The sequence below is a fragment of the Manis pentadactyla genome, chromosome 10 (genome assembly GCF_030020395.1).
Source record: "Manis pentadactyla isolate mManPen7 chromosome 10, mManPen7.hap1, whole genome shotgun sequence".
NCBI classification, from domain to species: Eukaryota; Metazoa; Chordata; class Mammalia; order Pholidota; family Manidae; genus Manis; species Manis pentadactyla.
Genome location: NC_080028.1, coordinates 26,350,857 through 26,375,014, shown reverse-complemented (window position 1 = coordinate 26,375,014; position 24,158 = coordinate 26,350,857). Strand labels below are relative to the sequence as shown.

The 24,158-nt window shown below is 34.5% G+C and overlaps 1 protein-coding gene across 3 annotated transcripts in view; it reads right to left on the bottom strand.

The window, feature by feature from the left end:
* The window catches only part of EEA1 (early endosome antigen 1), a 141,006-nt gene that overhangs the window by 75,080 nt on the left and 41,768 nt on the right, over positions 1–24,158 (bottom strand). For 2 of the 3 annotated variants that reach the window (XM_057486515.1, XM_057486516.1), the window contains exons 2-7: positions 17,429–17,521; positions 15,103–15,228; positions 10,151–10,275; positions 2,559–2,613; positions 2,403–2,468; positions 453–492 (exon numbers count right to left, since the gene is read on the bottom strand). In XM_057486515.1, coding sequence (XP_057342498.1) covers positions 453–492; positions 2,403–2,468; positions 2,559–2,613; positions 10,151–10,275; positions 15,103–15,228; positions 17,429–17,521 — 505 coding nt within the window. The remainder of the gene's footprint in view (positions 1–452; positions 493–2,402; positions 2,469–2,558; positions 2,614–10,150; positions 10,276–15,102; positions 15,229–17,428; positions 17,522–24,158) is intronic. The other variant, XM_036891056.2, reaches the window with a different exon arrangement.

The following is a 24,158-nucleotide window of genomic DNA, read 5'->3' as shown; positions in this document are numbered from 1 at the left end:
AGAACAAGGTCTTATAAAAAGAGATTTCACAGGAAAATTATAATCTACTAGCTAAATCTCAAAATATTTTCATTTTTCATTGAGCAACCCTCCAGTTAAAATCAGTTATGAAATGCTAGTCTTATCTTTTTTTTTATTTCAAGAAAAAAAGCATACATCACTTTCTAATACAGATTTAACTTTTTGTTAAACAATCACATTAATGTAATATCCTGGAATTTTATTTATAACTTCAGAATATAATGAACTAAGATTTTTGTTAACTGATTAAGTCATGAGGTTCGCAGGTAACAAACACTCTAAGCCTATAATACTACTGTTACCTTCACTGTTTCAGAGCCATAAAAGTATAACCACAAAACAAAATTTACGTAGCAGGCCTCAGAGAAAAAGAAAAAAGTTAAAAACAAGAATGAGAGAGAAGAAAGAATATCTACTTTAAGTAAAGTTACCTGCTGATGAATCAGCCACCAATCCATCAGGTTTAGACTCCTCAATGAAAACAAAGATATAAAAAATGCATTAAAAGGAAAAGACAATACTGTTACAACTGCCAATGTGAGAAAAATTTCTGAAAGCCCCATTCTGTCAGGCAAACAGCAAGATTTTGATGAGAATTAAATTTTGGCTTGTTCTGTGTTCCACTAGGCAGACTGGTATAATGATCTAACAACAGCTCCCTGGTTCTAAGAAGTTTTTATTGCTATTATAGGTTAAATAAGTATGGGTCTCACAATAGATGCTATCTTAAATTCCTTAAATTCAGCAATGAATGAATAAATAAATAATTTAAGTTCTTACAATTCTAAATATAGATTCTAAAACAAATACTTAAGTCAGCAGACAAGATTCAACCCTATAGTATCTGAAATTTGCACACATTAAAATATGCCAGGGAACCATCACTATTAAAAAATTTGGCTTTAAAAACATAAATTTTTAATTCAGGATTATAAATCACCTTATCACCTTTATAAGAAACAGAAATAAAAAATATATCCCATAAGGTTTAACTTATCATGTGTATTAGGAACAAAATAGTATGTGGCCTAGTCATAACTTCCATATTATCAAGAATTTATACATATCTGAAAAAGTTTAATCATCTCACAGTATATCTGACTATATTTTCCATTACATTGGATTTAGACATATTGATTGCTAAGAATCATCAATATTTAAAATATATTTTCTCCCAAAGGCAAATTTCCTGCCAATGCAATTGCACTTTGCACTGTGGAGAATTAATTTATTGAATGTGAAATAGCTACCTCAAATGTAGGGAATAATTTCCTCTCTGTTTACAGGTACAGAAATTAATACAGCCCATGTTTGATTAGTTATTAATGATACCTACATAAAATATGAGTAAATGAACTATAAATATTCTAGATTACTAAAAACCTCTTTGATGCATCCTCAATTATTGAGGCTGAGTAGTAATAAGAGTGATACTTTGTTAGCTCTCTGTTTGTCTTTTCTAGCCCAAATGAAAATTCTTGGCAAATAGATAAAAAGGTGAAAAGACTGAGAGACACAATGTGCTAAGATAATGTGCAAAGGGGATCACTAATTCATAAAACTATTAGGACTATTGTTAAAGGGTATCCACTTTATTCTTACAAATATAAACTATATATGGATCTGGTAAGTTCATTATTCTGTGATTCTTTATGTAATTTTTGTATAAAAGTCAATACAATTTTAGTATAAAGATTGTAACTGGTTAAGACATTTATTTAGAAAATACATAATTATAAAGAACCTAAAACATTAAAGAATCTATTCTGAAATATCCAGCTTTGGATATTTCAAAATTGGTTATTTCAGTTTTTGGTATCACATCATTTTGTTTTTTTCTATGTATTATTTTTATGTAATTCAAGTTGTATAATATATGTGTGTGTGTGTGTGTACACATATACATAATTTTTGTTTTTTAAAACCTAACATTGTAAATGCAATGGTTTTCCATGTTTTCAAACAAACTTCACTAACAGAAACAGTTAATAATAGTTCTTTCCCTAATAATAGACATTTTGGTGATTTCCAATTTGTCATAACACAAGTGCTTTGAAAATTTTCACTATTGTTTGAACCTATGTTTTTTAACTATACATTGTCAGAAAATTAGGATAATATAGTCTGGTATAATAAATCCACAGGTAACTGACTCTTAATGGAGCACCTTAAAGAAGCTACTTCTTAGCTTTCTAGGTATTTCTTTGATTCATTAGAATTACAAAGGACATATACTGTAGGCTATTAAAAAAAGAGAAAACAAACCAAGATATAAACAAATTGTTTGTATCAGGTCACCTGCTTACAAAAAGTATTGTTTAATTTTCAACAATGAAAATAAATAACCAGTAAACACACTTCAAGTATTTAAAAGCAATTACTTGCTGTTGCAGCCCCTGAAATTTTTCTAATTCTTTCTTTAATTCCTCTGAGTACCATTTTTCTTCCTAGGGAAAAAAAAATTTTTTTAATTAGTAAATTTTAAAAGGTTTATTTTCTGAAACACTGAAAACAAGTATAATCATTTTTATTCTTACCTTAAGTGAAGCCTGTAGGTCTTGGACCTCTTGTCTGAGTAGTGTCACATCATCTCTAAAAATAAATTGGGAATAAAAGGAATTAGTACATCATGTTCTTTAACATCCTAGTCTCTTAACAAATCATAGCTAGTATTACATATTAACATTCTAGTTTTCTCAATTCTTAAAAAAACCTGTATATTTTATGTATAGTGGCATATATATAAAACCCTTAGAAAAATAACTTTATTTCTAAACATAAATGTTTATAAATGGAAAAACACTTCACCATGGAAATGATACAACTGAGTGTCAAGTGCCTGAGTAAGAAGCAAAATGTGTCCCACTAATTTGACAATAAACACTAATGACTTCCTATTGCCATTAGCATAAAAATCTGAACTCATTAACAAGAACCACAAAATCTGCACAATTTAGTCTCTGCCTTATGACTTTCCCCCTCACTCACTTAGCTCTAGCAACACTGCTTCTTTCTGTTCGTTGAGTCTGAATACTTTTTTCTGTCATAACCATCTCACACTCTGTTCCCCTTGCCTAAGAGTCAGTCTGACAAAGAATGGTGAGCAGATCACTGGAGGGGGCCTGATACAGGAGAGAAATTCCATGAAAATACACATTGGGGATTCTTCTTCTGGATGTCAGGAACCTATATTCCCCTGCTGGATTGTTAACAGCAAAAAAAAAGCCAGACTGCCTTGCTCCATGCCACTACCAATGGCTGCCATGATAGAAGACACAAAAACTGAAACAGCTGATTAAGAATACTCTAATGAATTGATTCTAGTATAAACAGAATAGAAGTAGATCAGTTCTGATGATAAGGAAGGCCAAATCTACACCAGCACAAGCGTATCAGTCAGATAAAAGATAATGGGACATACTGGGAGAATTAACCTCTAGGAAGATGACAGGGGTAGAAAGTAAAGGCGCAGAGTCAGCTTCATCTGTGAAATAGGGGTTAATAGAAAACGAAGGAAACTGCCAAAAAAGTGAAATGTAAAAGAGGGAAAAATGAGTCCTCTACCTTTCATAGCCATTCATATGTAAATAATCTATTCATTATTCAATAGACATTCATTATCTATGCCTGACTCAAGTTCAGTCTAATGGGGGAACTAAACACTAAACAAGTAAGAGCAATAGACTATCATCAGTTCTGTGAGAAATAAAAAGAGGCATTGTGGGTAAAACTGCATCATTTCTAGAATCTTTCACATGGCCTTGTGCATCTCCCTATCAATAGGTGTTTCCAGGGGGTGGAGAGAAGTAGTCCATCTCTGTATCAATAGGTGATTACAAGAGGAAGCAAGGGCATATCTGGACTGGAGAAGTTGGGGGGGATTCCCCTTTTTCTGCAGCCAGGTCATGGGAGACACAGGTGAGCAGAAGTGGATGACTGCTTGTAGGCAACAGGTTTCTCCCATTCAATTCCTCCCTTTGACTGAATTTAGTTTCAAAGGTAATTTTGCCCCAAGCTGAAAACTTATTTTCCCTAGAAGTAACATCTGGCAGTAGTTGGCAGGACCTCTGACCCTGAAATCTGTCTTCATGGATGTGATCCTTGGGCAGGCTGCCCCTAGAGATGGTGGTGAGATACCTGGAAACACCCCTGTGGATGGTGGGGAGGCCCCAGTAGCTACAGTGGTGAAGGGTGTGGCTTCACCAGGGAGCCCCTAGTGGGAAATTATCTAGGGAAAAGCACCTGCTAGACAGGTAGAGCCTTCCGCAGAATTAGGGAAGGGTGGAGACACTGGAAGCTGTGGACTTAGCCCTCCATGAGATAGAAGACTGCTTAGAGGTCCTGAATGGCCATGTAGCAGCCAGGATTGTGGGACATTTGTTTCTCAAGACAGTGGAAAGGGTTACTGAGGAGAGAGGCAGAGACTTCAGGAGGAGAAAGACATATTTCAGCATCGCTTAGAGGAGCTGTGGCAAGACCTATGGGCTCTGTTCTGACTAAGACAGTTACCGTATATGTATCATGTGACTGGCCATTTGCCTTTGGCATCCCCAGGGAATGATGAAGTAGACACACTGGCCCAGGTGCATTGGCTAGAAGGGAAGCCTGCTTCTGATGTAGCCTAATGGTTACATCAGCGTTTGTTGCACGTGGGACAAAGGACAATCTGGGCTACAGCCTGTGGCTGGGACTTGCCATTGATCTTTGAAGAAGTCAGCAGAGCCCAGGAGTGCCTTATGTGCTCTAAGAGGGACTTACACTGAGTCTGCAGCGACATGGGACAATAGTAAAGGGGACGATACCCCTTGTCAAGTGGCAGATAGACTGTATTGGACATATGCCCCTATCATAAGGATATCAGTATGCCATGACTTTTGTGGACACAGCTACTGTTGGTTGCTTTTTCTGCCTGTCATGCAGATCAGCAAACCACCCAAAGGGGCCAAGAGAGTCTCTTTGCAGCCTATGGCCGGCCACAGGTGATTGAGAGTGATCAAGGCACCCACTTTACTGGACATGCACTACAAGAATGGGTACAGCAATTAGGAATAAAGTGGAAGTTTCACATACCATATAACCCTACCAGGGCAGGAACAATAGAGAGGTACAATGGTTTGTTAAAATCTGACCCGAAGTCGGACACCAATAGCCTATGGGGCTGGTCAGTTCACTTACAGGTAGTGCTACAGCATTTGAAGTAAGGAGCCCAAAAAAGGAGTTTTCAGCTCTGTGGACATGCTAACACACATTGCTGCCTCTCCTAAGCAACTATATGTGCAAACCAAAGAGGAGTTATTAAAGCCAGGATACGGCCATCAGAGCTACATCATGCTGCCAGTTCCAACCATGTTAAACCCTGGAGACTCTGTTGAATGGACGTGGCCCTGGACATTTTGACACATGGACCAGCGATGGCTGGCCCTTCTGGCATCTTGGGGAAAAGGCCTGGAAGTTGGCCTCCTGTGTGTTCCTGGAGTAAGAGCAGAATGGCCTCCAAAGGTCACAGTGGTGTACCCCAAACATCCAGGAAGTAAGAGCATCTTACAGGGAAGTTTTGTTTTATCTTTATGGCCAGTGCATGTACCTCCTGTAGCCCTGTATATTGACCCATCTGTAACTCCCACAGGGAGGAAAGTGAAGGTTTAGTATACTAGGCCAGGATGAGATCCTATTACTGCCACTGTCCTAACACAGGATCACTCTCTTGTATGCATCCTACTTGATGGACAAGGTTTACCTATGATAGTATCATTAAAACATGTATCTTATCACCTTTAAGGTTATTTTCTTCTATAGTCCCCGTGCTCTGGACCCACTCCCCCAGTTGCAGCTGTAGCATAATGACTGCTCTGAACTCCCTATCTGTTCAGCTACTGACCACTTGTGGAATGGGTGAGCTATGGACTTAATCTGCATAGGACTTTGAACTTAGCTGAATCCTTCAGCTTAAGGATTATCATGATTTTATCATTGTTGTTATTATATGTTATTACTCTGGTTACAGTGCTCCAGTTTTCTCACACAGGGGCCATTGTGAAAGATGGAGAGTGAGTAGATTGTGAGGTGAGATTTCTGGAGGGGAGGGTAAAATTTCAATATTTCCAGAATCTCTCACCTGGCCTTGGTGTAGCTCCATATCAATAGGAGTGTTTCAAGGGGTGGAGAGAAGTAGTCCATCTCCATATCAACAGGTAATTACAAGGGAGAGCAAGGGTATATCTGGTCTGGAGAGGTTGGCTGGGGTCCCTTTTGCAGCCAGGTTGTGAGAGACATGGACAAGTAGAAATGGACAACTGCTTGTAAGCAATAAACAGATTTCTCCCGCTTTATTTCTCCCTTTGATTGATTTTGGTTTCAAAGGTAATTTGCCCCAGGCTGGAAACTTATTTTCACCCAGAATTACTGGCATAAAGATAGTGGTATTTCCACCTAAAAGAGCTTCATGATGGAAATAAACTTTGAGGTGAAATCTTTAATTTTTGAACACAAAAGTTAAACTAGATAATAGATTCCTACCAATTTTTCTAACTCTTAAAATTTGTCTTTTTGTGAAAATTTCATTAGTTTTCATTTCTCTGTTGTGTGTGTGTGTATGTTCCCATCCATTCCTCTCTCCGATGTGGCCCTATGAACTATTTTAATTTGTAGAAGCCACATGCCAAATGGAGGACACAGTCTTTACATAAGTCTTAGACTTACATGTGAAAGTGTGGGTGTGTTTAAGTTTTCCCTATTCATTAATCTCCCAACTCTAATATAAACTAAAATGATGAAGAAAGGAATTAATAACAATATACTTGTATGACTCACATTAAATTGAATGAAATTCCAAGGAAGATAATGCCAGTTCAACTTCTAATGGGGTGGGCTCAGTTGCTCAATTAATCTTTTTAAAAGTGCCATTTCAACAAATGTGTGAAAGAAATTTGTCTACCAAAGAAAATCTTTTGAAATATATAACATATCAAAACAACCTAGGATATCTACAAACGACAATTTGGCAACATCTATCAAAGCTTTGAAGCAAACATTTGTCCAAAAATACTACTTTCAGAAATTTATCTTACAGATATACTCAAACATGTATGTACAAATGATATGTCCACAAGGACATACACCACATCATTTGTAATTGCAAAACACTAGAAATATCCTAAATGCTCATCAACAAGAGAAAGATAAAATTCTACATGTCATTAAAAAGAATGAGAAAGCTTTACCTGCATTGATATAAAACAATCTGTAAGATACACAAAGAATCTAAAGGTCTAAAGACAATGTAGAACTACTCTTTTATATAATTATATATATTTATATACTTCTTTATATGTACAAGACATAAGCATATGCATATATATGCATAGACTATCTCTGGGAACATATATATATATATAAGACTCTTATGAAAAGTAAGAGGGTAGGGAAAAGGTGGCAAGGAGTAAATTTTCACTATATAACTTTCTGAACCATTTGAATTTTATACTCTGTACATGCTATCCATACATACATTTTAAAAATCTGGACCCCCAAAAACCTACTACTGCATTATATTTCAAATACATGATCGATGTTTAATGAAATTCACATGTAAGCTGATAAACAGATAACTTTAAACAAAAAGGTTTCATGACCCACCTAAGTCTTGTGGGCTTTGATCTAAAGGACATATCCTGCCCACAGTCACATGTTATCCAATGTGTTATAGAGGGGCAGGATATAATTGTCAGAAACTGTAGAGGTGTAGGAAGATGTAAAGAGCAGATACAGTAAGAAATAAACCTGGAAAAGTACACAGTAACTATTACATAAGCAATGAAAAACTAGTGAAAGTTATTGTTTAGAGCAAAAGCAATCAAATTTGCATTTAAAAAATATTACTCTGGCAGCAATATGGAGAGTTAATTGGAGAGATACAAGACTGAAGGCAGAGAGCCAAATATTAATACTGAAAAATATTTCTGAGTGAGAAAAGAAATGATAGTCTCAAATAAGCTGTAGCAGTGAAGAAGGAAAAGTTTATGAGAGCTATTAAGCAGACAGAATTAACTAAACTTTGTGATTGATCAGATAAACGCACAGGGCAGGTATGTAAAAGTGAGCACATTCAATTTTCTGGCTTTAGTAACTGGGTGGAAAGATAATGTTGCCATTCACCAGAAGTAGTGGGTTGATAAGGAGCAGGTTAGAAGTAAAGATAATGAACCCTATTTTCAAAATGTCACAGCGAAATGTTCCCTTGGAATAACTACAAAAAAAATACCTCATGGGCAACTTGGGAAATAATTCTAGGTCGGAGATGTAGTTTAGGAGGAAATCATGGATGTGGATATTACCCAGGTAAATTACATACAGGAAGAGAAGCACACAGAACAGATCAAGAGTGAATGATCACAGAGGTATCCTCTCAGAAGAACAGGAGGAAAGAGAGCCAGCATAACCAAATTTTGCAGAGACTGATCTACAAAGATGGTGACCATCAAGTTCTTCTCTTCCTATATGCAAAAGCTACTCCTCCACTCAAAGATAAAGTTTACTCCTTGGCCTCTTGAATCTGAGCTGGCCCTGTCCTGTGAGTAGCCCTGTGGCTACTTTGTCCAATAAAATGTAGCAGAAATAACACTCTCATGCTTTGGAATCCAAGTCTTAAGAAGACTGGCAGCTCTGCTTCTTTTCTCTTGGAATGATCTTAGAATGCAACTGCTGGTCTGTGACTAAGTGCAAGCATCCAAGTGGAGAGGCCCATACGAAGTAGAATTGAGGCCCCTAACATACAGCCCCCACAGGTTCCCAGCCAGTATGCAGTCCCAACCCCAGCCATCAGTGTGAGGCCCTTTTGAACCTTCTGGCCTTCCTAGTACACCAGTCTACAACACTTAAAGCAGAACCATCCAGTCAACTCATAGAATTACAAGAAGTAATAAACTGCTATAGTTTTAAACCACTAAGTCCTGAGAAGATTGTTACAAGGTAATGGATAACCAAAACAGAGGTCAAGTAAGATAAGAACTGAAAATTATCCGGGTTACTGTTGGCTTTAAAGGAGCAGTTTCAGGAAAGTGGTAGGACAGAAGCCAGGCTTCAGTGTGCTAAACATTGGATGAAAAGTCAAGAAACAAGAACAAGGGTAGATTGTAGATGTTTTATGTTGCAAGTTCATAAATTGGGTACTGTCTAATTCATAGCTGAAAAAGCAACTCTGTTAAATTGATACTAAATATAAAAACATGTATAATGTATAATGTAGTTTAATATAAGTATATATATTTTATATCTATTTCCTAACAAAGGACAAAAAATAGTACCCCAAATTATTAACTCACACATAAAAATCCTAAGGAGCATTAATAGTCATACTTTCCAAAGATACTGGTTTTCCCACATTATCAAAACAACCATATTTTATAGTTCTATATTATCTATCAACCACAAAGTTATGTGGTCCTAATACTTTTCCCTTATGTGGAGTTCTTTGTGTTATAGATTAACCAACCTAGAAGCATTTTTTAAGGAAAACATGGAAAAGAATTTTTTTTACAAGGAGAATGAAATCAAGTTTTCTTTCTTAGTGGAAGTCCTCACCAGTGGCAAAAGAAAAGTTATGCTGCTGAATGCTGTTTTAAGTAATTATAGTTTAATTTAACTCTTAAAATGTTCAGGCAAATTTGCCAAGTATATGTGTATTTATTATTATATCAGTGATTATAAAAGAAGTTTTTTAAAAATTAAACTTAATTCTTGGTTAAATCCATTATTTTAGCAACTTACTACAAAATCTTTGAAACAAAGCATATCATTATTTGTTAAGCAGAATATGATAAATACAGTTTAACCTTTTGATAGTTCACAATCTTCATTAAAAAAAACTAAAAATTAAAAAATTAAAAAATTAAAAAATTAAAAAAAAAAATTAAAAATATAATATCAAAAAAAATACCATGGTGTAGATGCTGGCATAAATGGTCACTGATCAAAGATAGATCACAACAATAATGGAAGACCATACTAATTGAAGACAGATTTAAATTAAATAATATAAAAACACTATTCCCACAAACTAATTACTCATGATTAAACAATGATATCACATGCATTCTTAACAAAATTACACTTCAAAACTATTATACTGTACCGCTTCAGAGCAAGAGCCTCTCCTCCATGACTTGAATCATTACCAGAATCGTGAACTGCCTCATAGTGTTTGAAAAGTTCATCGACAGATCCAAGAGATTTCATACACTGAGGACATATGAAACCCTATAGAAAGAGGCAGAAAAAAGTTTCAAGATATTAATTAATATTGTAAAATATCAATTTGCATATTATGAAATATAGTCAAATGTTTTATTCACATCATTGGTGCCATTAAGTTAATTGTACCTTATGATATTAAGCCCAAATGCTGGTAGTTTACAAAGTTACATTACTGTCTATTCTGGTTGGAGTTTATAAAATATAAAGAAAATGGTTACAAATATCTTTTAGGTTGAATAAATTAATGCGTAGAATATAGAATTCTTATCTCAACAGTTAGTTCTAATCTAGAAGACTAGTTGAAAAGGTCTGTTGTCATAGCCTCTGTCTCTCTAGATATCCCCATTAGTAAAATATTTCTGCTCTCTAGATATCCCCATTAGTAAAATAATATCTGCTCCAGTCTACTTCATAGGAATGACAACAAAAGTTTAAGAACATGAAATACTCTGAACACTGAGGGAAAAAGTAATATATAGCTCATAATTACCACAGAATATCTATAATGGTTAAGTATTCTAGCCAGTAAATCCCTTGTTAACCTAAGAGTAACAATGTAAAAGTAAAATTAACAGTCCCATAATATATTAAAAACTTATAAATAATTATAGAATTATATGGTTATGACATACAAAGTTCTCCTTAAGTACTTCCCCAATAACCTACTCACTCTAATCTCTGGATCTCTCCCTATATACAACATGCTTCACCTATACTGAAGTATCTATGGTTTTCCTGAGCACACCATTGCATCTCACAATTCTTGGCCATTACATAAACTGCTTTTTTCCTCCAGTTCTATTCTCAGTAGCTTGTCAGGTTCTACATTTCTACATTCACTTTACTAATGAGACAGGGGCCATGGGCTTAGACAGAATAGGGTGAGGGCTTTCAGAAAAAGCAAGGCAGGATATTTACAGTCGGAGCAATGTAACTAACTACATGCAAGGAAACCCCCCTACCAAAACTATGTGTTAAACATTAAGCTCTAGAGTCATTCTTCAGTGAGAACAGTTAATATTCCCCAGATAAAGAAGAGTAGCACATGTTTTTATTATGCTAATCATTTGTAATAATGTGTAAGATTCATTTTAGCATGCTAAAAGGCCCAGGCCTATGTGCTGTCTTTCCTCCTTCAGACCTGATGAGGTCATTTGCAAACTGGGCAACTAATTTAGCATGCAGGCCCAGCCATAATCAACATAGTAAAAGGCAGGAAGGATTCTATCTAAAAGATAAGATTGCATTTTAACACCCAAGAAGTTAATAAGTCCACACCCCTAGGCTTTTTTCATGTTCCCAAAAATCCTCAACCGTCTATACAACCCTTAGACCACGCACCACTACGGGCTCTCTTGTCTCCTCCTGGCATGAGCCAGGAGATCTGTTCTCTCACTGTATCTCTCAATAAAAGCCTCTCTCTAGCTCTCCTACCTTAGGTGTTTGCTAAGTTCATTCTTCGACTCCACAAACAAGAACCCTGGTCTCCCTAACACAACACAGTGGAACTTTCATCTAAGTTTCCCTAATGGCTAGTGTGTTATTTTGAACATACTACATATTTTTGAGGTTGTATGTTTATTTAATGAAATATGAATGAACCACACAGGGCAGAATTTGGTGAAAGAGCTTTAACAACTTACAGATTATAAAACCTTGCAAAGGATAGACTGAGCTAAGTAATAAGTGCTCTGAGCACATAAAAACTAAAATAAATAAATAATACTTCTGCTCCTCCATTGGGTGCTATGCAAATGGCATATCCTCATTTATCATTATGCACATTATGCATAATAGAATACAGGCTCACCGAGTACTGGGGATACTGATAGACAACATTATAAGACAACCGTATAACACAAGTATATATAAAGAACCATAGGAACACAGGAGAAGAGGTAACCAACTGTGCCTATGGCAGTCAATGCTTTACAAAAAATACAGACACATACATATTATATATATGCATGTGTGTCTGTATGTGTGTATGTATATACATATACACCCATTGGAATTAGGTGCTAAAGAATAAGTAGGAGTATACTTGTCAGAAATAAAAAAATTAAAAAAAGCAAAATGAGGAATATGTACAAAGGTACAGGAAGAGCTATGAAATGCAAACTGCTTTTGAGAAACAGGAATGTGTTCTCATCACAGAAGCCAAAGTTAAGGGCAGAACACAAAAGGTGAATGCACACAATGAATCCCTATGAAACTCCTGAAATCAGTCAAGACAAAAGTACTGAGGATGTGCCTTTGGACATCAGAATAATGAATGCCATCAGGCTTTAGCAATTTGACACTCAGCATTATCTTAAAGAATGAATGCTCCCAGCCTGTGTGCTAATCTAGCTGATGTTATGCTCCTTCTTCAAAACCATCTATTACCTACCATCCTGTAGCATAATGGCTCTACATTATGCTTAATTTGGCATTCTTCTAATTTCTGCCTGGTAACTGTTTCACCACACCAGCTAACATGCCTTTAGGGCAACAGCACATGAACCTTTATAATATTTAGCCAATTATTTCACTCTTGTGTCTCAGATTCTGCTAGTAACTAAAAGGCAAATTACAGAGTGCTCCTCAGAGAATCTACATCCTGACTACACTATTTAATCTTCACAACTTTGACTTTTTAACGATTGTCTCTACTTTCAGGTTTGGCTCTAGCTACCTAAGGATGCCACTAAAGTATGCCATACCTTCTTAAAGCTTCTACATATTACCAAGTTAATACTCCAGAAAGAACTGATTCATCCCTAAAGAGAAATCTGAGAAACTCAGTAACATATATTTAACTATAGAAATATTCCACTTCAGTGAATTCTCCATGTGACTAGAGCTTGCATGTTTAAGTAAAACTTCAATTTGGGGAGATCTCTGATAAAAATAAAGCTTACTAAAATACCTATACTTCCTCATCTTCTTAAACAGATAACATTAAACCTTTGCTTGATGTCTCAGGGGCATAAATATTAATTACTGAATAGGTTTTCTTCCACTCTATTAATTCTGGCAAGCCTCTTTAATTCCATACCCACATTTATAGTTTTTCTGATGGCCAGTTTTATCTTTTAAGAAACATTTCTAAAAATTGTTCACATGCTATCTCTAGCAATGCTAGCCTGATATGGACAGAAAGGGTAGATTAAGGAAAAACATTTATTAAAATCACATCACTCATTTAAAATAAAAGTAAAACAAGCTCAGAATGAATACTGAGGGACATCTCATGAATAGAGTGCACTACCTTTAGTTTGTGGACTTTGTCATACTTACTCTGGATATTAAGACTCCTTTTCTTTTTTTTCTAAGCTACCTGCAAGGGGACTGACTGCAAGATGAATAACTTCCACAAAAGTACTGTTAGCAAACAACAAAATGCTAAAAATAACCGGCTACATTTGTTACCCTTAATCATTCCAAATCGCTCACTAACTTCCAAACGCACAGTTTGCTTGAGATTGAAAACAATGAATACCTTACTCTTAGATTTCAGTTATCTGTGATCCTCTCTCAGATCCACTGCAGCTAAGAACGTACCCTAATGTAATACTTATGGCATCCCTGTCGAACCAAGTGGCTTTTCAGTTCAAAAGAAAATTCTTATTTAAATGACAGGTAGGTGAAATTGTCACTTTTGATTTTGGCTAACCCACAAAGAAGAAACAGTGACCCATATGTTTTGGAAGGAAGACAACTGGTAAAATCCTAAGCAGAGTTCCAAGAATATTTTATGCCTCTACCTGCTCACACCACTCAAATTAGTTTAACTGGTGTCCTCCTACATGTACCATTTCCCCATCACCCTAGAGAATGTCTAATTTAATTTTCTCCAGTTAAGTTCTTCTGGGGCCCTCTACAGCTGAATTAACCATTGCACTCTTTTTACAATACTATCATAGAAATTTATTAGAGTAGAGATCATAACTTATTTACCGTTTTATCTACTTTACCTACCAAAATACCTAGCACATAAGAGGCACGCTATTAATGTGTTGTATAAGTGAATGTTTGGTGAGATCATTTACTTGTATACATAACTGCCTCACAGAAAAAAGTTAAGTCAAGTCTGGTTTTGTCTCTTGTGGTACAAAAAGTTTCATTCTTTTACAAAATCTGTAAAAGAATCAAAAAAAGCTAATGCTTCTCCTTGTTTTTAGAATACTGTAGTGATTTTCAAAGGAAAGAGATATATCAGGAACATCTGAGAAACTTTTCCAGCCTGAAAATGAACAACACTTACCCTGCACTGGCTCCCACCCCCACACACTACAGAGAAATTTTGGGTGATCTACTGTTAATGATGAGTGTGTATCAGCTGTCACCACCCTCGGGTTTGGAGAGTCAAAGACTGAAAACAGCAGAAGATTCAGCTTCTAGTGCTGTATAGTTTCCCCCAAAAAAGAAAGTAACAGTTCACATGCAGTCTTCTTTCCATGTAAGAGTCAAATACTTTAACCTAGAGTATTTTAACACATTCCTTAATAAAACATTAAATAATAAAGATACAACTTAAAAGTGTTGAAATAAAATATCACTCACTTTGTATTTCAAATTTTATGGCAAAGTTTATACAAAAATATTAACTTAAACTTTTATATTTGCTTACAGATTCACAAAAACACATCAGCAAACAGTTAAGAGCAACCAAGCTGACTTCCCAAGAGCTTCTTTTCTTTACTGAACCTTCTTTAAAGCATGCATAATTAAAGCAACCCATATTCCCTTGTAGCATAGAAAGTTAAGCAACACCAAGGCAAGGAAAAACAAAGCTATTTTGAGCAACCCATAACCAGCTGCTAAAACAAAATATATAGGACCCACAGTAGCACTGGAGTCATTAAGAAGTTCCTGTCCTCTTGTTTCATTTTCAGTGTGCATTTTCTTGTAATGCTCCGACAAATCAATAGCAGTTATACATCTTTTCATACATAATGGACAGATGAAACCCTGTGAAATAACAACTTTTAGGAGGATACACACAAAAAGTTATTTATAAAATAAAATAAAGACAATGAAAATAGACATAACAGGAAAATAATTAGTATCTTTCATTAGTATATGCAAGGGAAATTTTCAAGTAGTAACTCTGTAAAAGGTGAAAGACCTATCCAAAGTAACACTTCTAAAATTAGTTCCCATCCTAATGCTGTAAATCCCATTGATTACATTTTATTATAGTAACCCGTTGCTTTAGGTTGAAGTATTACTCTTTTTGTTTATGACATTTTGTCTTTACTTATCTGGGAGCTATTACTGGGAAGTTAGCTTTTGTTTTAGATCAAGAAATGACAGGCAGTTATAACAAGTATCTTTATATAAGATAATGTTCTTGACAAAAATGTTCTTATAATGAGAGCAATTTTCTGTCTTTACCATATTCTACTAGCCTGAGATCCCTTGCTTGCTCACATCTATAATTCCCAGTTGGTGACATATCCTTCTAATTTGGTAAGCCAAATAAAATCATTTTAAAACAATCTCCCAAATTCCCTATACTTAACAATATCTATATTTAAAAATATGGGTTGTTACACTGATCTATGGTTTGGGGTTTTATCAGGAGAGAACAGTAGAAGGATAAGAGAATAGAGGAATTGAGAGTATAGAGAAAAAGTAAATAAAATGAAGATAGTACTGAAGGACAATACATAACAAAGGCTATAACATCATGAGTTTGGGTGTCAAAAATAGATGTGGATTTGAGTCTCAACCAATGCTGACAATATGACCTTAAGGAAATCACTTTACATTGCTAAGTGTCAGTTTCCTCATATATAAAATGCAGCTGGTGTCAGCACCTATTCTCTCTAGAGTTATTACATAGTACATAAAATGCTTAGTATATTACCTGAGATATTGTAAGTAACCAACAAATATTTAATGTCATTAGATGTAAGGTTAGAGAGGAAAAGAAATGAAGCCAAGAAAGGTTAAGAGACTAGAAAAAAAGACAGGAATTAAAAACCTTAAATACTTAGCAGGGCTAAAGAAATTAAGGAATGAGAATATGAGAAAGTTTTTGAGGATAAGCAGTTGTGGTAAAGAAAAGGATGATACAATCTTAACCTTTCAGGTGAAAATAGTCTGCCTGGTTATAAGGTGGTACAGCCATGGGCTTGAGTAGCTTGAAAAGAGGTAATAAAGATCACTGGCATTGATAACATTAAAAACTGGGAGGGTACCATGTGCCTTGAGTCACTAAGATGACTTAGGATAATAGCATCGGGGAAGAGGAAGACTGCAAACAAGACTCCACGTTGGGAAGCAAGACAGGGTAGCAGTTAAGAGCTAGAATTGGGCTTAAATGCTGGATTCACACCACTTTTAGTAGCTTATCTGACCTTCAGTTATCTGTTAAATGAGGTAACTAACATTTATTGAATGTTTTCTTCATATCAGATGCTGTGATAAACTCTTTGTATATATTATCTCATTTAATTCTCATGAGCTCATCATATGAAATAGATGGCCAGAGAGACAAAACAGAGAGAATGAATGGTTAGAAAGAGAGACATACCCAGAAACACATGCAAGATAGACTCAACAACTAAGAGGTAGGAAAGGGCAGAGAAAGAAACTGGGTAGGCACACATTTGAGTTTAGAAAGGGGCACCTGACAAAAACTGTCAGAGCAGAACATGAATATGTCAATCTCTAAGGACAGAATTAGGGGTGGTTTTTATGTTCTTTCCTTAACTCCTTTTTTCTATAACAAGCAAATGTTTGTTAAAAATAACAATAATAAAGCAACTACTAATGCTGACTTCTCAATTTATTTCTTTTTTAGACTTATTTACTTTCTTAATTTTTAATGAGCTTTCAAAGATAAAAGTTCTTACAAAGTCATAAATGAAGATAGCAAATGTGTGAATGTTATAACCTGGTAATTCTTTATAAACAGATTTTAAAAGCTTTATTAAATTGAGATAACATTAGCATTAAACACAAATTGGAAATATTACTTTTCAGTCTTAATATTCACTTTCTCAGTCTCACATACTTAAAAATGTGATTCAAAAGTTACATTCCAATTTGTAAAACTTGTGAGGACCCCTATTAAAGTATAAATTACCAATCATTACTCCAAATAGTTGCTATTTTCCCTTAAACAATATTGAATCTTAGTGCCAAATTATTATGTTCATACCTCTGAAGAGCTTTCATTATTGACATCAACTGTGTTTATAGGAGCTGCTGATGAATCTAAATCAGAACCTTGAGAACCAACTCTCCCGGGAGTCTGAAACACAAACAGAAGGGGGGAAAGTCAAAATAGACATTAAACTATTCATAAACTATTTAATAACCTAAGCAGTAATCAGGGCTAGCCTTACACATAAGAGTAGATGCCCTCTAAATAATAACAGAGCACTAGCAGCTATTCTTTATTGAAGATAGTGCCAAATACTCTATCAAGATCTCTATATGCATTCTTTCATTTTTAGTCTTTTTAAATTATTAAGTTTACTCTTGCACATAGTGCTTTAAAGTCTTCAACTCACATTCACAGAAAATCTTATTTAATGGCATCTCTGAGATAAGCAGGGTAAATGTTATCTTGATTGATGAGAAAACAGACTGAAAGTAGCTAAGAGATTTCTCAAGACTGTACTGTTAGCAAAAATCAAAGAGAAGCAGAACTAAAACGTTGATCTAATTTCCTCTTGCCTTGCTCTCTTTGCTACACCAATTAAACTACAATGATCTGAGGGGACCTATAAAGATTAACACAGCCTACATTATCTGGTCACCCACCTATATACCACCCACGCCAATCTGTCTCCAATATTTGATATTCTATCACCAAAGAAGAGTTTGAAGGATTAAAGATAGCTTTTATCCCACAACATTTACCATCCAACATTATCATTCATTAATACCAAGGTGTTAACTTTAAAAAGAACAGAAAATCTAGTAAAACATAGGGCAAAAAGATTCAGAGCACAAGGACTGACTCAATAATACTTATCAAAAACATTTATGGTGCACACTATCTTTATTCCCACAATGGTAACTGTGATAATTGAAAAAAAAATGTATTTCTTGAAGGAAAAGTTAAATTTAATTAAGTAAAATGAGCAATTATTCCAATTAGATGACAAAAATGCACACAAAGTAGGGCAGAAATAAGAACACTGTACTTAAAGGAAAAAAAAAATGAATGTACCTGACAGAAAGTTACACACACATAGGTATTAATATTAAAGTAATATGCAAAAGGGTAAGGGATATAAAATATTGAAATATGCCATGGTAAAGTAACAATATCCAGAACCCCAGTCCAAGTCCAGATAGCACTTGTAGTCAGCAAAGAAATCAAGCTGCCTCAGCTCCAATCAAAAATCAGTAACAAACTGAAGAATTTTTAAATATTAAAGAGGTAGAACCATGCTCAAAACCAAGTAAGTATCTCAATAGACAAAAAAATAAAACAGAAACTAATTGGGTACAGAGTTCTAGAACCTGAAACAGGTAGGGGCAACCAACTTCTTATGAGATACTAGGGACCAAAATGCCCTACATGTGGTAGGTAACAAGAAGCCAGGCCCACTGTGGGAACTCAGAAAGTTGCTGTGAACAGAAAAATTGTCAAAAGCTATCAAGCCCACCCGAGCACTGTGTCTGGGATTGAAGTCTGATCAAAACTTTTCTAGGCAGAGATAAATGAGAATTCCAAGCAAAGCATTATTTACAAAAGTGAAAAATTATAAGCAATCTATATGTTCAAAACAAAGAAATGGTTATTAAATTATGACATACCCACTCAAAAAACTTGTTAATTAAAAACGACAAGTGTGAAGATTATACAGAAAAGTGACAATGTACGTGATATGATGCTGAATTTGTAAGAGAGGCTAAGTCCAACGTTTGAATATGACTTCAATTATGCAAAAAACACAGAGAGACTGAAAGTTCATATAAGACTGATGAGTTTTATGTTAGGGCAATTTTTGTTGTTGTTACTATTTTTTCCCTATGTTATTGAGAGGATGAGATTTGTATTGATGGATTTTGTTAACCAACTCTCCAACTCACCCAAAAAGTTTTGGTTAGTGTGGTCATATTATTTTTTAATTTTTCAGATTTTTTAAAAATTTTAAATATTTGGGCTTACAACAAGATCAAGATTATACTTATGAAACACCTGTCATTAATTCTTAGTGGGCTCAGCCAAATATAACAAAATTTGAAAATATGGGTAAGAACAGTTTATATGGTATTGAAAACATTTACTTTGCCCAAATAAGAGTAGATGCCTGAAATATACAGACTACCCTAGATTGTTGGTAATATAAAAACAGATTCCTACTGCCAACAACTATAAGATCAATACAAAGCAGCATTAATCTCTGCAAAAACTGCTATCAAAGAATCAAATACAAGTTTTTGAAGAAAGAACAGTATTTCACTGGGGAAAAAAGTTATAATTATTTACCATTACTTATCATTATGTAATAACTTGAGAGGAAATATCACTAGCATAGAAGTTTTAACAACATGAAGTTTCTTTATAATATGTATTTGATCTATTTTAGACGGGTTGTTTGGTGAATACAATTTAATCTACATGTGAGAATCATAATTGTCCTTCTGTGATCCAAAGCAACCAAAAGTTATGACTTCCAATCATAACTGAAAATCTAACAGCAAAGAAAAACAGAAACAAAACAAAAATCAGGTAGCATATAAGAAACAATTATTTCATAGATGAATAACAAAAGTGTTCCTAATGTCTAGTAATATACTGAGTCAGAGCTTCCAAACTCAGCATACTCGCCCTATCCCACCAACTATTCTACATATGTGACTTCACTCTTAAGATCAAGCAGGAACAGAGCAAAAATTTCATTGGGAAAATAAATCAGTTTCACAACCAAATTGCCACTAAAGATAAAGAACCTCATGTTTAAATCTTACCTACCTACAAAGCACTAAAAATGACTAAAATGATAACTATAACAGTCTTTGCACACAGAAGAGACATAATAAATGCTTAATAAGCAAATATACAAGCCATACCACACTACTAAAACCAGATAGGAAACAAGGCAAATCAGCAAAAGCTGAGTATTTAATAATAGATTAATTCCCAGAAAAAGGTGAGTTGACTAAATTTTTGCTTTTACAAAAATTTTTGAAAAAACGTTGTTGTAGAATACTATACACACCTTACTACTTAGCAGAATTATTTCTAAAACTGGAAAGGATACAAGTATTAGAAATTAAATAACAAACCTCAAAACCCTGAGGACTTGTAAGACATTTTTAAGGATTTCTGAAAGCAAAATGTAACTTCTAGCATTGATTTTATTCTATTTCACCCTCAGTCCACTATAAAAACTAAGTAGGAAGACTTTCACAAATTCAAAGTTTGAAAAGCCATCCACTAAATGCAGACCTTGAGAAAGATGCTTTAAATAAATACATTGCCTAATAAATCCTTGAACTGTAAGTGCATAATCAAAGATTTCTTAGGGCCCTCACTACCCTTTTCCTACTATTAAAAACTAAGAACTTACCCCATACAGATGAAGTGAGAAAGGTATATTTGCAAATCACAAGTAATATTTCATAGGGAAATTTCTTTACTTCTTTCCTGGGTTCCCTTATCCTTCACCTATCACCTATATATCTTCATAGGATACTGCCATCTCTTCTTTTGTTCCATCAGTGAATATGTTGCCCTCAGGTGACCTATTCAATTCTCCTGTCTTCAACTATTTAATATATGTTGATGTATACTATTGGGGTATAGTGTTCTTATTGAGCTGCAGACTTATATATTCCACCTGCATGCCCCAGAGGTCAAGGTCAAATAAAAAAAATATATTTCATAGGGAAATTTTTTCTTTAATTTCATAGAAAGCATTTCAGGACTTCCCAGGAGGGTTTCATGCTCAACCTCTTAGCTTACCATATACACTCTAGGTGATCACATTTACTTCCTTAATTGTAATTACCCCAATGCTGACAAAAAGTAAAGCTTTAAATTTAATCCAAACTCTGAACTTAAAATTCATATTTCCCAGTCCTGTTAAATATGTCCACCTGGTGCCCTAAAGTCAGTTTATTCAAAACCAAATTAATTATCTTTTCTCACAAACTTTTCATCCATTTGAATTCTCTATCTCAATTTACAGAAACATTACACACTCACCCTGCCTAAATCCAGAACATTACCCTTAACTCCTCTCTTCCTTAACCTTCAAAACCAATCACCAAGTTAATTCAATCACCACCATAAATTTTGACTCATTCCTTTTTCCATCTCTCTTCCATTACCTTAGTTCAAGGTGCCATTATCTCTCACCTGGACTATAAAAGAGAAACCTAATTTAGCACTCTATACCCACATTTCCAGTTGATTTCTAATTGATTTCTAAAGCACCACAAATGAATCGTAGCCAAAATCAAACCCTTCATTTATTTCAGTCCTTTACCAACCCAGGGAAAAGGTTTTCTTTTCCCCCTATATTTTCTAGCTTAGCTAATAATAACACTCACTTATTAAAAACCTCAGTTAAAATCAAACTGAATTTGAATAGATGTTTGTATATCAATATTCATAACATCATTATTCAAAATTGCAAAAAAAGTAGAAACAACACAAATGTCCATCTATGGGTAAATGGATATACAAAATGTGGTATATACATACAATTACTCAGCCTTTAAAAGGAAGTTTTGTAAAACATGCTACAACATGGATGAACCTAGGAAGCATTATGCTAAATGAAATAAGCCAGACACGAAAGGACAAATATGTGAGATTCCACTATATGAGGTACTTAAAATTACTGAATTCATAAAGACAGGAAATAGAAAAGTGATTATTAAAGACTAGGGGGTAGGGGAAATAAGTTATTGTTTAATGGTACAGAATTTCATTATGAAATTATGAAAATGTTCTGGAGATAGATAATTGTGATGTTGCACAATATGAATGTATTTAATGTCACATGATTACTTGGTCTTAGTGACATAAAAGGACAAAAAGAATTCTTGAAAAAAAATTGTAAAATTAATTCAGCACTACTAACAGTAATATTAATATTGTTTTTGTAAAGCTGTTTTTATATTTTTAGGAAAAAATAATTAATGCTAAGTGTAAAATAAAAAACATATAAACTCAAAGAAATAAAAACCAATTATAATCTTAAATTTGAACTCATGTTTTTTTGCCTTTAAAATTATATATCCTAGTTGTTACCACTTTAAAGTTTACAAGCAATGATAACCCAGAAGCAATGAGCACCCTAAGTATTCAGACAGTGGTGTCTAAATAGCATTTTCCACTAAAAAGAACCAGGACTTTTGGAAAAAACAACTGATTCCAGCCTGGAGGAGAAATGTTACAAGATGAACCTGGGACACACTGTTATGCCAAAAAGCAAGGAAACTATCAAACACTAATAGGGTCCTGTTGCCAAAAGTCACCTTGAAGGCACTTCTACTAGCTATAGCAGGGACAATACACACATCAAAAAAATAAAACTAACTTCAATTGATTGAAACCCACTAAATACATATAAATCCATGAGTTCATAAAATATATTTAAAAATCTATGAGTTCTCTTTTCTCAAGAACAGAGAAAAGCAAAAGACAAATAAACAAGCTTCACTGATTATTACTAAAGTAATATGCCAACTCTTATTCTGGAAATTAGTAATGAAAGGAAAAGTATTAAGCATTTATACTGCCCTTCCAGTATGCACTGAAATTCATGGTAACCAAATAGCCCTGGTTGATGTTGAAAAGTTCTTTACAAAAAAATACCAGTTAATGGAGAAGGAATGATTTAGAAAATAATGATTTTGCAACTGTTGATGAAATCAGTCTTTCCAATTTAAATAACATCATACAACCTTTCCTGAATCTTCCCCCTCAGATAAGAAATATTTTTCTTTAAATTCTATTATGTCCCATATTTGTACTTTTCTTATTTATAACACTCACAGTACAACAAAGAAGAAAGTGGTATCTGTGGTAGATTATGACCCTCCAATGAATCACACCTATGTTTTAATGCCCCTGTAATTCTCTTGTGAATCCTCTCCCACATGGACTCTGGGCTGGCCATGAGACTTGCTGTGGCTGATGGTAGAGTAACAAGTGAGATACAAGCAGGTACTTGAAAAGTGGTTGCACAACAGAAATTGCTCAAATTCTTCTGCCACCATATAAGCCCAGGCTGGCCTCAGACACTTGTGGCCCAATTAACATAATCAGCAATCTGAGTGAGGCCACCTTAGACTATCCATCTCAATCAAACTGACAGATAATTCTATGAGTATGAGCAACTTTAAGAGAGTCCAGCAGAAGAACTACTCAGTTAAGCCTCACCCAAATTGTTGATCTACAGAATCTAGAGCAAATAACTTGGTGGTTGATTTAGCCAAAGCCAAAGTTTGGGTTTATTATATACCAATAAATACAATTAGATACAGTAGATGCAATGTCATATCTTCTCCACAAAAGAGAAAAGCAACCTTTTTGAGGACAGGAGTCCTATACAGGGTTGCATATTCACCACAAATCCTAGGACACAATAAAAGTCCCCACCTGAATTTAACTGACACACAATAGTTTTTCATAGATTAAAAGAGGATTAATGTAACTACTCCAAGATTTATATCATTTGATTTTCCATTTTTTCTTTTATAACTTTTCAAGGTAAACAAAAAACTGGAAAACCAAATGATAACTGACAATCTGGTTTTCAGGATATTTAAATAAAATTAAGATGTTTTCATTCTTTGACAATACTCATTGGTCGAAAGGTTGTTGGAAAACCAACACTCATACATTGTTAGTAGGAGTGTTACTAAATACACAAAACATACATATTCTCTAAATTACTGCTAGGAAATTATCC